This window comes from Ursus maritimus, unplaced genomic scaffold (assembly GCF_017311325.1).
Source record: "Ursus maritimus isolate PB19 unplaced genomic scaffold, ASM1731132v1 scaffold_33, whole genome shotgun sequence".
In the NCBI taxonomy this organism is placed as follows: domain Eukaryota; kingdom Metazoa; phylum Chordata; class Mammalia; order Carnivora; family Ursidae; genus Ursus; species Ursus maritimus.
Genome location: NW_024425897.1, coordinates 12282447 through 12298357, shown reverse-complemented (window position 1 = coordinate 12298357; position 15911 = coordinate 12282447). Strand labels below are relative to the sequence as shown.

The window sequence follows — 15911 nt, the reverse complement described above, 5'->3', positions numbered from 1 at the left end:
GGGGCATCAGGGAAGCCCCTTGCAGGAAGTGACCCACACAGGGAGCAGGGCCAGGGCATGTGGGACTGCTCAGTTCTGTCCCCGTCACGGGCCCACCCGAGACCTGGATTCTTTTCCTTTTTTTTTTTTTTTTTAATATTTTTAAAAAGATTTTATTTATTTGGCAGAGCGAGAGAACACAAGCAGGAAGGAGGACAAGAGCTGGAGAGGGAGAAGCAGACTCCCCGCTGAGCAGGGAGCCTGATGTGGGGCTTGATCCCAGGACCCTGGGATCATGACCCGAGCCAAAGGCAGATGCTTAACCGACTGAGCCACCCAGGCGCCCCGATTCTTTTCCTTTCTTTCCTTTGATGCCTCCAGGCCTCAGTGTCCTCATCTGTCAGATAAGGGAGAAGGGGTATCTGCTTGGAGAGTCTCCGATGTTCTGCCGGATAGTGGGGAGGCTGCTGGAAGCAACTCCCAGCCAAGGGAAGTGGGAGGCGGGCACGAAGCAGTCCGAGTGACAAGCGCCTCATCTCCCTCCTCACAGGGACCCTGCTGTGCAGTGTGCCCCACCGCGGGCCCCCAGCTCAGCCATGCTGGCCTGTCTGCAGAGGACCCAGAACCCACCGGGCCAGCACCTGGCCTGCCCGAGCAAGAGCCTGGAGCTGCGCAAGTGTGAGTGCACACCGTCCCTCTGCCCGTGCCTCTCCAGCCCCCGCCCCGTCCCCTGCCTCTGCCCACTGAGTCTGGGCCGAGGGACTGTCTTTCCTGGACACACCCAGCTTTTCCCACCTCAGGCCTCGGCGGGTCCGATCCCCGCAGGGAATGCCGTCTGAATCCCAGAACGTCCACCCACCATGACCCTGCCCGGGGCTCTCCATGGTCTAGGCCTTTGCCTGTGCCGCGCCCCCACCCCCTTTGGCTGACTCCCAAGGGATGTGATGACCACCCCAGGAGCCGTCTCTGACCCCAACCCCAGCCCCCTGCCTGGGACCCCACGATGCACCATGTCTGTCTCACCGTGATTTTCCGGTGCTGTTGGCCAAGAGGAGGACGATGTGGAAGCACATAGTCCTCGGGGGGAATCCCAGCTTGGAGCCTGGTTTGCTGTGTGATCTCGGGCATGTCTTTCCTCTCTCTGGGCCTTGCTTTTTCAGTGTGTTAAATTAGGGACTTGGTGGGGACTTGGTGATCTCCAGGGCTCTGTCTTCCTTGACCATCTAGGACAGGAAGACCAAACCCTCTGATCCCATTTTTTTTTAAGCCACCATAGGGTCTTTTTTAAAATTTGAAGTATTTGGAAACATTTGAAAATAGGGAGATTTGCATAAAATCTGGATTTGTAATGTCTCTTGGGGAAAAAACAAAACAAAACAGAGGATCTGGTAACACAGGCCCGGGTCCCTGAGCTACAGCCCTCGGAGATGAACTAGTATCGTCTCTTCAAAGGGGACACTCTTGGGGCACCTGGGGGGCTCAGCCAGTTAAGCGTCCAGCTCTTAATTTCAGCTCAGGTCATGAGCTCAGGGTTGGGATCTCAGGGTTGTGAGATCGAGCCCCATGTCCGGCTCCACCCTGGGTGTGGTGAAGTCTGCTCAAGATTCATCAACCCCCCCACCCCGGCTCATGCGTGTGCGCTCTAAGAAAAAGGGTAGGGGCCGCTGTCTCCCTGTCGGCTCTGTCCTATAGCTCAGGATTGGTTGCCGTTCATCATTGTGCTTACACCGTTGCTCTTTTTCCTTCCTTAATGTGTATCTTTGTAATTTTTTTTTAGATTTTGTTTGAGAGAGAGCACAAGCAGGCGGAGGGGCGGAGGGAGAGGGAGAAACAGACTCACTGCTGAGCAGGGAGCCCAGTGTGGGGCTTGATCCCAGGACCCTGGGATCATGCCCTGAGCCAAAGGCGGATGCTTAACCCACGGAGCAACCCAGGCGTCCCTGGTGTTTGTCTTTAGACAAGGTAGTACATTCATGTGGTCCAGGATACAAAAGGAATGAAGGGGTATACAGACCGAAGTCTCCGTCTCGTTCCTATTGTACAGCTATCTGCTCCCCTTCTCAGACGCAGCCAGTGTTGTCCTGGGTGTCCTTCCAGATGGTTTTCCGCACGACCCAGCACACTTGGGACATCGTCCTGCACCTCCCTTCTTCACTTAGCCTTACAGCCTAATCTAAAGAGCTGCTTCCTTCTGTGGGCTCTTAGTTTTCCGTAGCAAGGGGGAGCTGTAATTTATTTGACCAGTCCTCTGTATACACTGGACCCAGCCTGTTGCCTTTACAAGCAGTGTGACAATACGTAACCATGCACGTGTCACCGAGCTGTGAATAAAACTACAGGATAAATTTCTAGAAGTGGAAACACTGGATCAAAGGTCTTCGCCTTTGTAATTTTGAGAGATGTAGTCTGAGTGACATCTTCAGATGACTGTGGGTGAGACGGCCTGTTCACCTGTACCCTCGCCATCACAACATGCTATCACACTTCTTGGCTGGGTCACCTCATCGGTGAAAGTAGGATCACAGTGTAGTTTTAAATTAAGTTTAACATGAATGAGGATGAATGTCTTTTCATGTTGGAGCTATTTTATCTTTGAACTCATCTCCTTGGTCCATTTTTTCAATGGGGGGGGGGGTTTGTCCTTATTAAATTACAGCAGCTCTTTGTATATGATGGAATTAGGCCTCTGTCATCGGAATTGCATATAGTTTCCCCGGTTTATCATTTGTCTTTGTTTTCCTTTTAGGGCCTTTGGATTTTTGTGTCATACTTAGAATGTCCTTCCTCATGCTGAGATTTTTTTTTTAAGTTCCCTAGTGTTTCTTCTAGTTTTTTTTAAAGTGTGAGGTACGGACCTAAGTAAGTATCTTCAAATCATTAGGGCAATGCTGTTTTAATTGTGAGAGTTATAATACATTAAGAATTTTAACTTTATTGAAATAGAATTCACATACCATATAACCCACCCATGTGAAGTGTACAATTAATGGTTTTTTAGTATATTTACGGAATTTTGCAACCATCCCCCCAACATTCTTATCACTTCAAGAAGAAACCCCTTCCCCATCAGCGGTCACTCCCTGACCCCCCCACCCCACTCCGCTTCTTTGTAGAGTCCCTACTCTGGACTTTCCTGACAAGGGAGCCCTAGAGCATGTGGTCTTTGGCAACTGGCTTCACGTAGCATCGTTTTCAAGGTTCGTTCTTTAATATTTCGTGGTGCTTGTATGTTTCTTGTTAGGCCCCCTCCCTCCCCACATAATTTCCTTGGCTATTTTTCTGACTGAACAATAGAATCAACTCATCTGGGTAAAAACAAAAATCCTGTTTTTTTCTGTGATTGCATGAAATTTATAATAAAAAATTTTTTTTTCTGTTAATGCCCTCCAGGACCATGAGAAACCCTCAGTTCAGACTTTATTGTGTCCCTGGGAATGTTTTAATATTTGCTTCACCTAGATCTTGCACATTTTAAAAGTTCTGGATAGTTTTGTTTTTTTTTTGGCTAGTCTTTCTTCCTGAAATGGAGGTTATTTATATAAAGGCTATTAACTCCTGCCCCCTTCCTGAATTCTTTTATTGTTTGTAATGGTTTTTCCATTTGGTTTTAGATTTTCCAGTGACTCTATTTTATCACGTGCAAATGATAATCTTACCTCCTAGTTTGGAAGTTTTATACCTTAATTTCTTTATCTCACTTAATAGTGTTGGCTGCCATCCTTGGAACAATGAAAAAAAATGGTGGTGATAATGGACACTCTTGCTTCATTCCTGACTTTAATGAGAAGGTTTTAGGATGTCCCCATCATGCAAAATGCTGGTTTCAGGGGCAGATGTTTTATCAGGTTAAATAAGTATCCATGTAGTCCTGTTTTTTAAAAAATTAAGAATGGAAGCTAAAGCTTACCAAATGCCTATTCAGTGTCTATGAAGATGATATGTTTTTTTTCCTTTAATCTTTTAATAATAATGATAGAGCTCCCTTAACATCAAACTATCCTTGCATTCCTGGTTGAATCCCACTTGGTCATGGTGAATATTTCAATATATTCCTGGATTGGCTTGGCTACTTAGGGGTTTTGCTGCAACTTCATCTGTGAGATTAGTCTTCAGTTTTTTTGGAACAAATTTGTGTTGGGTTTCACGATCAGTGTTATGCTTGCCTCATAAAGAAAGTGGAGGCTTCCCTCCTTTCTCTGTGCTTTGTAGCAGTTTATGTAGAAATGGATTATCTGTTCTTTAACAATTAGTTGCTCCTCTATGAAACCGTCTGGGCCAGTGCCTTTCTTTGGGGCGGGAGAGTAGCTCTTTGATTCTTCTGTAATAATTGATCTGTTAGAATTGTTCTACTGCTCCTTGAATGAGTTTGGTAGATTATGTCTGTCTAGAAAAGTATTCATTTTATCCAGTTGTCAAATTTACTTGCATGAGGTTGAACAAATTAATTTACCGTCCTTTTAAATGATGACGTCCTCCTTATTTCTTGCATATTTTGTGCTTCTCTCCCCCACCCCATCCCCCTTTTTCTTGATTAGGTTAGTTAGCTAAGAGGTTACCAACCTCCCCTCCCCTAAGATCCATCTTTAGGATTATTTGTAATTACCCTTTTTTGGCTTCTAATTCATTAATTTATGCTTTTATTTTTATTAAAATCTTCTTTGTACTTTCCTTGTTTCCTAAAAAATTTGAGTTAGAGGCTTCTTTATATTGATAAACAAGAAAAAAAAAGAAATATTAAGGCTGTGAATTCTCTGAGCACTGCTTTAGTTGTACCCTATAGGTCCTGATAGAAGGTATTTCTGTCACTAATTTTTAAATCTCTTATAATTTGGTTTTGATTTCTTCTTTGACCTCAGGCTTGAGTTCCACCTCTCCACTCAGGTAGTAAAGTGCTTTCATAATCCATTATTTCCAGTTATAATGCATCGTGATCAGAGAATGTTGTCCGTGATTTCTACTTTTTGGGACTTGAATTTTTCTTTGTGATGTAATCGGGTTTTGTGCGTTTGGTGTATACCAATTATGTCTCCCCCATTAATTATGTTAGTTATGTCTTCCATATCCTTGCTTACCTGTCACGGATGGAGAAATGAATTAGATACTTTCTACTCACGTGTTCCCAGTCTCTTTCTTCTTGCAGCATTTACAGTCGTGGCCTTATGCGTGGTGAGGCAATGTCATTTAACACAGAGATATTAATACTTTAAATCTTTGTAGTAAATTGCATTTTTCTTTGCCATGTTTAATATTGATAGTTACCGCTGCTTAATTCACATTTGCCTTGAAACTTTACCGATCTTTTGATTTCAGCCCGAGTTACTTGGTTTAGACATGACTCATATACCGTAGAGTTGGATTAAGCTTTGTGAGACAATCTGAACGGCTTTTTAAACATTTTTTAATGTTTTAGCCCATTTACATTTATTGATATGACAGGTGTCTGATCTATTTTGTGCTTTATTTTAATTGCTTTGAAAAGTCTATGTCAGGGCGCCTGGGTGGCTCAGTTGGTGAAGCGTCTGCCTTCAGTTCAGGTCATGATCCCAGGGTCCTGAGATCGAGTCCTGTGTCAGGCTCCCTGCTCAATGGGGAGTCTGCTTCTCTTGCTGTCTCTCGCTCTCTCTCTCTCTCTCAAAAAATTGATAAAATCTTTTTTAAAAAGTCTTATCTCTATGTGATCTGTCTGCTTTGTGTAACTACTAGTCATGAAGAAGGTTGTTTTTGTTCTCGTGCCATAACTTCAAATAATACCCTGATCTCTGTTTCTTTGGAACAGTATCTATTACTGTCCCTAAAATGAACAAAATGATGAAATCAATGTATTTTTTTCTCTCTACATTTTCTTAGAGTTCACTTCTTTGTATTAAGACTCCCGTTACCTAACATCAGTTTCTTTTTTATTTATTTATTTTAGAGAGCAAGCACAGGTGGGAGGGGCAGAAGGAAAGAGAATCTCAAGCAGACTCCACCCTGCGCACTGAGCCCAATGCAGGGCTCGACACGGAGCCTGATGCGGGGCTCGATCTCACCACCCCTGAGATCACCACCTGAGCCGAAACCAAGAGTCGGACTCTTAACCAAGCCTGCACCACCCACGTGCCCCTACCTGATAGCAGTTTTAAATATCTTCTGAGGCATCTGGCTGGCTCAGTCGGTAGAGCATATGACTCTTGATCTCAGGGTTGTGAGTTCGAGCCCCACCCATGTTGGGTGTAGAGATTACTAAAAAAAAATCATAATCTAAAAAAAATACATCTTTTGATCCCAACTATTAAATATGAGAATATCTGTGTACTTCCACTGCCATCCTTCTCTTTCCCTTCCCAACCTTCTGCTATTAGTGATACCAGTACTCTGTTCCCAGGACTTGTAATGTTGGTACATCACCCCAGTCCCACAGTTATTTCAGTCTGTCTCCTAGAGAAATAGGGTCAGTGCTCACCACCAGTTCTTACACCTTAGTTTCCCGTCATCCAAAGTCAGTCCAGCGGTATATGGCTTAAGGCCTCCAGTGAACAGCACTCCAGGAGTTCCTGCAAGTTCAGAAAGGTATATCTTGTTGACTTTCTGCTTGAATGAGTGAAAAATAATCGCTGGGTCACTTTGTTTCCTTGAGGATCTTTGCAGACCATATTCTGTTCTCCTCTAATGTTGAATGTTGCCATGGAGAAGTGGAAGCCTGATTTTTCCTTCTTTATATTTCACTTTGATCTTCCCATGTCTTTCATGTTATTATTACTGTACTAGCATGTGTCTTGGGGTTGACCGTTCAGGGTCTCTTTTTCCTGGAACACAGTACTGTGCCCTTTTCACAGGCAGATCCAAGGCTTGTATTATATCACTTTCCTTCTTTGGAGACTCTAGTTAAGCAAAGTCTTTTGCCTGTCTTCCCTATGTGCCCTTTTCACTTTGCTCTTTTTTTTTTTTTTTTGCATCTTTTGTTTTCCTTGTACATTCCATTTTCCCCTTTTGCTTTTACAAGTTTAATCTTCTACTCTTGTATATCTACTTTGTGTTTTTGTTTTATAGAAATAATTGTTTACAAGGTTTTTTTTCCCTTCCAATGAAATCTCTGGCTATAATCTTCATCTCGTCTGTGGCTACATTTTTCTGATGGGAAGTGGGTTTAAAACATTTATTTTATTTTGCCAGCCATTACTTAGGCTTTGCCTTTTTCATTTTCCTTTTAATGAAGTACCATGCTGGTTCAATTTTATTACTTGCCTCTGGAGGAGATGAGTTTTTCTGAGCCCAGCTATTTCCCTCCAGTGGCCTCAGAGACAAACCAGTTCCTACAAGTATGGCTTATTTGTGGGCTTTCTTATTTAGCCCTACCTTCTTTGCTTTTCAGAACCGAGTGAGCGTAGGGAAGGTCTATAATGCTGATGCATCCCTAGTTTCGCTGCGGCACAGAAGGGGGTTTAGATTTGTACAGGGCGTATTCGTCACAGTTGGGAAGTGTATGCTGCTGGCTCTTTCTGAAATGTGCAGCTCTGGCCCTCTCTTTCGCTTCCTCCCTCTGCCCCACTGGATCTCTGTTGCTTTGGGCAGCCTGTCTGCCTGTTGTTGTTGAGGGGTTTAGCGGTCTCCTAGTTTTGCCAAAAAAGGGAACTTGCGTTTTTGTTCCATGTTGCTTTTGGGGTATTTGGAGGAAGAGAAGGTATTATATCAACATGCCTCAAAATTGAGGGTCTTCTGCTGGTGTTCCTTCAGAGATGGGGGTATAGAGAAGTAACTGTCTGCCTTATCAAATACAGAACAATGACAGATAATTTGGTGGGGGGGGGGGGCTTTGGTCTCAAGGAGTATGTTTCCATGCACAGTCCCCTTCATTCCTTTACATGACCTTCAGGGAGAACATATTCTCTTTTATTAAGTACTTCACTGAATAGATTGTCCATGGTGCCCAATTCAGAAAGCACGAGAATTTAAAACGAAAAATAACTCTCCTTCTCAGAGGAAACCAGTGTTGGCCGTTTCTTAAATACCCTCCTGAAAAATGCACACATGCAGGAGGAACAGTAAATACCTTCTGTAGAAACACTCCTATCCCCCCGTCTCAGTTCCTTGCCTTTTTTCATTGCCAGTATAGCCTGGCAGTTACTCACCATCTGATAGAAGGCGTGCCCTCTCTTTAACAGCTGCATGGTATTCCATTACATGGGTAAGAATAACATGTTAAACCATCCCTCTATTGATGGACGTTTAGGTTGTTTCTAGTCTCTTGCTATTCAGAACAGGGCTGTAATGAATCTTTGTACATGTAGGTATATTTGTGCAAAAAAAAAATTTCTTCCAGGACGGACTTACTGGCTCAGAGGATCTGTGCGTTTTCACCTTTGACTGCTCCTGTGCAGTTGGCTGCAGGCAGGGGCCGGGCATGATGACCTGGACCGGTCCTTCTCTCCTGCTCCAAGGCTTGAACGAGATAGTGTAGAGGGCCACCAAGGACGTCCTGCTTCTCCAGCTCGCTCAGACCCTTTGACATCTTTGCACTTACTGGAAAAGACAACGACTAGGCCTGTAATTGAAGAGCACAGGAAAGGGGGGCAGGAAGGGAGATAAGCACATTGAACTGGGTCAAGGCCTAGACACTCGGCAGGGGAGGCTCCTGCCCTTTCCTCCCGGGCGTGACTCTGGGGCAGTCAGGCCTTAAGCAGACCCTCGTGGCCTGTGGCCTTCGGGCAGAACTGAGATGAGAAGGGCTCTCCCTGAGCTTTGTGACCAGACCATAGGCTGTGCTGCATTTCTTACCACAGGAGAAGGCTCTCGACTGGGCCACGTGTACTGTGACCTTGGACAAGTTGGTCAGCTTCTTAGGACCAGTGTTCTCCTTTCTATAAAGCAAGGGGTCGGGTCAGGTGGACCTGGGAAGCCGACCAGCTCTGACCACCTGTGTCAGTAATGTCAAAAGCCTGGTCGAGGGAAGATATGGCCCAGTCTGAGATGCCCTCCCTCCAGTCCTTATAAAATGGGATCAGAGCGGCCTGCGTCCACAAAGCTACACGAGCCATGGCAGCCACATATGCCCAGAACACGGCCAGCAAGCCAGAGACGGCGGCACTCTCCCTCTCCGGGGCCTGAGGTCAGGCAGGTAGAGGAGCCAGGAGGTGGGGTGACCCTGTGTCCTGGAGCCTGGGCAGCTGGCCGTTGAAGCCTGTTCCAGTGACTTGAGAAAGTAACCTGGAGAGGAAAAAAGGAAAAAGGTGTACGTACGTATGTGCGTGTATACAGTGGGCAGGGGAGTCCATTTCCCCTCCCCTACCTCAGGCCTAACTTCTTGGGCTGCTCCCAGCTGGCCAGAGTCCCAGGGTCCCAAACAGGACCTGCCCACACCTGGGACAGGAGCATGTTTCTCTCAGCTGCTCAGGACCTTCCCTGCTAATGAATATTTGCCTTTCTCATCGTGGTGTTGATACGTGAACTTGGAGCCCACACTGCTCTAAGTATAGGCTGTGCAGAGAGCCCCGGAGAGACACCGCGGGGGTTTGGGGGTGGCATTCAGGGATCTGGCATCCAGGAAGAGCAGAGCTGAGGCCGCCACCCCAGCAGACTGACGTGAGCTGCCTCCCTTGCTCTGCCCGGCCTTGGGTAAGCGGCACAGCCTCTCTGTGCCTCACGGGGCCCTTCTATAGGTGAGAGTAGCGTGCCCACCTTGCCCTCCTTCCCAGGAGTCCCCAGGACAAAGGCGTTGAAACGGAGATGGTCCGGGGGCCAAATCCTGGCTGTGCCCCAAATGGGACGCGTGTGTGTGTGTGTGTGTGTGTGTGCGTGCTCTTGGGCAAGTGAGTGACCAGCCATCTCCGGGCCTGTTAACTCCACTGTGATGTGAAGATGCAACAACAGAGAACCTCCAGGGCCTGGTGGCAGACTCAAACAATTTACCTGCCCCGCCTCCCCCCAGAGAGTGGGCGGCCCCCTCCCCACACTCCTCGAGGGACAAAAGCTTCCCAGCCCACTCTCTCGTCTTCAGGGGAGGAAGGGCTTGCTCACCCGGGAGGAGCAGGAAGAGGCTCTTCTCCCCCATTCCCACCCCTCTCCCACCAACCTTGACCCCAAAAGGCTGGAAATACAGCCCCACGAGCATTCCTGCAGCTGCTTCCACTGGCACTAATAAAATACGGAAGAAACAAAGCAATTTAAAATTCCAATAAAATTAAAAACAAACCTCTGGTAGCAGATTCAATTACGTAGCTGTTGCTGAGTGCAGCCTGGGGACAGAAGGAAGGTCCGGTGCCACGCCCGCCACAGGAACGCTGCCTAGGAGAGGACAGCAGCTCAGAGCTGAAGGGCTGGGAGACGGCCAGATGGAGTCAGCCCCCTTTGCAGGATTTAACAAATAAAGATCAGCTTTTACACGCAGAAGGCAGGCCCCTTCCTCTGTTAATGGAGCAGCCGAGCATAATCCACCACGAACCAACCTGAGGGCTGCTAAAACCAGAGCAGGACAAAGGTCCAAATCACGGCCTTCCACACTGCACCGAGGTCCTGGCCAGCTCAGTGAGACGGAGACCACGAGTAACAAGCTATAAGGATCAGAAAGAAGTGAAACTAGCTGCGTAGAAACCGCAAAAGAATCCAGCAAGCTTGCAGATGTAAGGCCAACACACAAACGCCATCGTGTTCCCTACAGCGGGCGCCGGCGAACACTCCCTGTAACTTTTCCGATATTTTCATCCCTGCGGGCCGCACAGTCTCTACTGTAACTTACTCCGCTCGGCCACGTGGTAGCGCGGAAACAGCCACAGACGCTGGGAAATGAATTGGCGTGGCTGTGTTCCAATAAAACTTTATTTACAAAAGCAGGCAGCAGGCCAGGCCTGGCCTGGATGCGGTGTTTTGCTGGCGCCTACCCTACACCAGCTACAAAGCCCTGGAAATTACATTTTAAAAAAAGATACTATTACCATTTTTTTTTTTTTTTTGGAAACAGCTTTCCACGTATGGTAACACCTACCACACACTCCATCCATTCAAAGCGTACTGGCGAGTACTTTGTAGCTTGAATTGACAGGGCCATGCCATCACCACCATTAAGTTTCAGAACATTGCCTCATCGCCCCAGACAGAAACCCCACCCTCATGAACGGTCAGTCCCCATTCCTTCCGGCCTCCTCACAGCCTGACCACTCAACTCGCTAACTCTCTGTGTCTGCATTTGCCTGTCTCGGACGTTCTGGATAAATGCAGTTATACAACGTGCAGCCCTTTGTGTTTGGCTGTTTTCACTTCCTATGTTTTCGGGGTTCAGCCCCCAAGTATCTCGTGCCCATACCTCATTCCTCGTGATCACTGAGGAATATTCCCTTGCATGGCTACGTCTTGTTTTCTTTACCACGTGTCAGCGGACAGATGTGTGGGTTGTTCCACCTTTGGGGCGATCGTAATGCTGCCGTGAATGTTCGCGTACAAGTCTTTGCAGGGACATAGGTTTTTGTTGGTCTTGCGGGTAAACCTGAGAGTTGTGTTGCTGGGGCACATGGCCATTCTCGGACTCTTTGAGGAACTGCCAGAACAGTTTCCAGAGCAGCTGTGCCATTGCACGCGCCCTCCAGCCGCGGGGGAGGCGCCAGTTCCTCCACAGCTTCACCAAAACTTACCACCTGGCTTTCTGATCCCGGCCGTGCCCCTGGGTGTGAAGTGGGATCTCGCTGCGGTGTGGATTTGTGGGGGGTATTTTGAGGACTAAATCCAGCTCATTGGTTACAGTTCTATTCAGATTTTGTTTCTTCGTAAGTCAGTCAGGTAGTTTGTGTCTTCTAGGAATTGTCCGTTTTATCCACGTTATGGTATTACTGTATTAAGAAACTAAAATAAATTGGTGAAAGAGGTAAATGATTATTGTGGAGAAAAGTGTACTCAGTGATATTTTTTAAAGACCTGAATAAACATAGATATACATCCTGCACGTGGACAGAGATTCAATAAGGGGGAAATAAATCCAGCCCTTACATCCTGACCATTTGTGTGTGTGTGTGTGTGTGTGTGTGTGCGTGCACACACGCGTGCAACTTGAAAAGCTAACTTTGGAGTTGATAAGAACAAAAGGCCAAGAAAGGGCAAGGCACTTCTGACAAAGAAGTATAAGGGTAGGGGACCAAGCTAGTACTGCTCTGGCTTAAGGCTGAGGTGGTGGGATCAGCATGGGGACAGAGGAAGCCAGGGCAGGGAGCGGAACAGCTAGAAAGGGACCAGTGTGCAGGCCCTGCAGATCCCTGGGGATGGACATGCAGTGCTAGGACCTCTGGAATGAATGGATGACATTGGAGCCCTACCTCACACCACACACAATGAGGAATTCCAGACAGATTAAAAATCTGGCACCATGCGAAGCAAAACCATGTAATTCTTTGAAGCAAATGACAGGGAATATCCACCAGGAAGGATTTGCAAACGGAAAAAGAGGGGGAGAGCACAAATAAAGGAAACCAGTTGGAACACATTAAAATGAAAAACTGCAGCTCAGCAAAATGCACCATAAAAAAAGTCAAGACTAGCTAAAGATTGAGAGAGGGTGTCTGCAGCACTTATGATGGACCAGTATCCAGAACAGAGAGCCAGGGATGTGGCTGCAGAGAGAGAGAGAGCAATGTGGAGGGGCAAGGGGTGGGAGGGGGCTGGGCACATGCGAAGGGAAGGGTGGATGAGTCAGACCCACGTGGTTGTGGATGGAGACGGAGTGGGTGGGGCGTAATGTATGTGGCCACAAGGAGGAGAGATGAGGCAGCGGTTCCAAAGGGCACCGGGCAGGCAGTGGGCAGCAGGCTGGGCACAGGGAGACAGGGAGAAGTAGGCTCTCAGAGGCCAGTCAGGGAGCAGGTAAGGGAAACGGAGACACAGGTGAGCGGCAGGAAGGTCAGGCTGGGAAGGGATTAAAGTCCGCCCAGCCCTGCAGGCCCCCTTGGGCACTCCAGGGTGTGGAAGGCGTGTGTGGCTGCACGCGTAAGCCTGTGAGCACCCCCTGGTCTCTACGTACAGGACGGCCCTGAATATCTGCGCACCTGTGACTCCACACGTGTGCCGCTAAGCATCTGAGCGTGTGTATGTGGGAGCCTGCACGCATGTGCACACACACGGAGGAGGAGAGGATCCTTCCTGCAGTGCCCAGTGATAACCGCTACCCTGCACTGCCTAGTCTGGTCCAGAAAGAGCTGGAAGGCAGGCGGCCAGCCTTTTCTGAGTACCCACGATACACCAAGATTTCTGACATGCGTTCTCTCATGGAATCCCCACTCTGTTCTCTTAGGGCAGATGGAGGCCAGGGAGCTGCAGTCACCTCCCGGAGGTCACCCTGCTGGTGAGCGGGGCAGCTGGATTCACACCGCGGTCAGCGGGCTGGAGGCAGGTCAGGGTGGTTGGCGCCCTCCCGGTGCAGGCCAGAGGACAGCTGCATCTGCCCCGGCCCAGCCGCCTCCCCCCCTTCCTGGGCAGCCTCATTAGGGATTCTGCTGCTGCCACCGGCTAATTAGTGTCACGTTAATTGAGCATTCAGGAGGCTGCCACCTCCAAGGGCAGAGTGTCGGCAGCAAAGGGGAATGCAGATGCAGACTGCTCCTCCCTGCGGGCTTGGGCCGGGCCCTGTGCTCAGGGACCCCGTGTGCCCTGGAGCCGCCCGGGACACCCCTCCCCCGTTTCCACAAGGTACCACCCATGCTGTGGCTTCCCCGAGCCTGAAGGGAAGAGGCAACAGGCAAAATCTGCAACCACGCGAGAAAGAAATGGCATTTGCTGAGCACCTACTGTGTGCCTGGCATACCTTTAGTCCTCCCACTCCTCCTGGGGGAAAGCTACAGTCAGCTCCATCTTACAGTCAAGAAAAGCCAAGGTCCCCCAAGGGAAGAACTTCTGTAGGAGTGTGTCCAGTGGGCCGGCAGGGGCCTGTGTTCAGCTGGACAGTACCTGGAGGGGCTGGCATGTGGCTATGGGAGGTGCCTGGGGTCCCATGGAGAACCCCGGAGGCTGGGAGCAGGAATTCTGGGCTGGCGTCTTCCCCCCACCCCCCCACCCCTGAATCTACCACCATGCCGTCGTCCACCTGCCCCTCGGGAAGCGAGTACCACGGGCCTTACGGGGCCTTCAGCCACCTGTGATCTGTCCACCCCTGCCTCTCCTTAGAGATGAGAAACCCAGGGTCCTGTTCAGTGGTCTGCCCCAGGTCCGCCGCAGCAGTAGTAACGCTGCACGTCAGTCCACCGCGGCCCGACCCCAGCCCGAGTGCGAGCTTTGCACCTGTGCCGTCTCTCTGACAAAGCCCCCCCCCCATCCCCTCCCCGTGCTTCTCCCCTCCTCACAGGGGGCTGCCGGGGGCTGCCAAGTCCCGCTCTCCTGTCTCCCTGTAGCAACATTAAACCCCACTCAAAGGGCTGCTTTTAATTGGCTTAATATACTCGTTAATAACCACGTCTCTTTAAGGCACCTGTAAAAGGCCCATAACATTAACGTAATGGCAGTGACATTCCTCCGCACTTCCAGCCAGCCTTTTAAATTTCCCGACAGGACTTTAATGGGGGCCGGGGGGCAGGGGTGGCCCAGCTCACAGGGTGGGTACCGTGGTCTCTGTGTACGGGAGTCCACGTTCTGTCTGGCTGCTGCCCCCACCGCCTCCCGGGGGCCTCAGAACAGGGGAGTCGCTGGACTCAGCACTGTGCAAACACCTGCCGGGGCTCCACACATTTTTTCAGGGGTCAGGGTGCTGAGAAAGAGCAGAGCTCACCCTCCGTATTAGCCCAGGAGACAACGGACAGTTAGAGCCTGGGGGCCCCAGGGAGGGTGTGTGGAGCCCGTCCCCACGGAGACCCAGGGCATCAAAGCCCCGGCTTCTTACTCCGTTCCCGTGGTGCGTAATCCAGGCACCTGTGTGCCAGGCACTATATGCGCAGTTCCCCCCAACCCCAGGTTCACCACTCTCCATCAGGAACTGGGGGCGGTGGGGGGAGGCTGGAGACGGAGGATCTCCCACCAGGGTGTGGGAGACAGACAGACACAGACCGGATGAGGACGCTGTCCACAGGACATGAGCACAAGGGGGCGTCGTTCCAGCTGGGCGCCAAAGGACCCGTGGGAATTTGGTTACCGAGGGGAAGAGTATCAGGGGGAGAGACCTGTCCCGAGCCACGGCGTCCGTGGTGCTCAGTGACCAAGAGCGGGTACCCAGGGGACAGATGACGGGCCTCAGAACCTGGCTCACAAATCCTTTCTGTGCCCTGAGAGGTCTCGAACTAGTGGTCCTCGGGCCACCTCCCACCCAGCAGGTGCACAGTTTGCTCTGAGTGGTGTCAGAGCACGGTTTCTGGGGTGCGCACCTCTGGGCCCGGCACAGCCTCCCCACCCACCTCAGTCCCTGCCCCGCCTGGGCCTTCTGGCCCATTCCCAGGCCCTCTGTCGTCCAGTACTCAGCAACGACGTGCAGGGAGTCGCATTTGCGATCCACACTTGACACCCTGTTCCCTGAACGTCTCCCTTCCTCTTCTGAAACCAGGGCCACTTCCCAGGCTGCCACAAGGCCGTCAGAAGGGCAGGGCTGTAAGGGTTCGGCACCAGGCCCGGCCCAGACCAACGCGCAACCAAGGGTGGTGGTGGGCATGTGAGACGGGGCCCAGAGGACACTGCGGGTGTGTCCAGGGGCCTGTGGGGAAGGAGGGCTGCCGTCATGGCTGGGGCCTCAAATGCCAGCCTGAACGGTTCAGATTTCACACAAACGGGCTCAATGGAGGATTTTACAGAGACAAACCTGGGGGCTTGGAAGCAGTGGATGCGGCTTTGTAGTGAATTCATCACCACTAGCAATCATAGCACCCCGAGGACAGGCCCCTTTATGGTCCTCATAAAAACTCTCCAAGACCAGCAGCCGCGTCCCCATTTTACACAAGAGAAAACAGGCTCAGAGAGGGGCAGCGGCCTGCCTGAAGCCACACAGTGTGTGGCAGGGGTTG

At 49.9% G+C, this 15911-nt stretch overlaps 1 protein-coding gene across 1 annotated transcript in view; it reads left to right on the top strand.

Moving 5' to 3' along the window:
• Positions 1 to 310: 310 nt before the first annotated feature.
• FAM222A (family with sequence similarity 222 member A) overlaps positions 311 to 15911 on the top strand; it is a 25992-nt gene continuing 10391 nt past the window's right edge. Inside the window, exon 1 of the mRNA XM_040619800.1 lies at positions 311 to 657. Coding sequence (XP_040475734.1) covers positions 576 to 657 — 82 coding nt within the window. The 5' untranslated portion in view covers positions 311 to 575. The remainder of the gene's footprint in view (positions 658 to 15911) is intronic.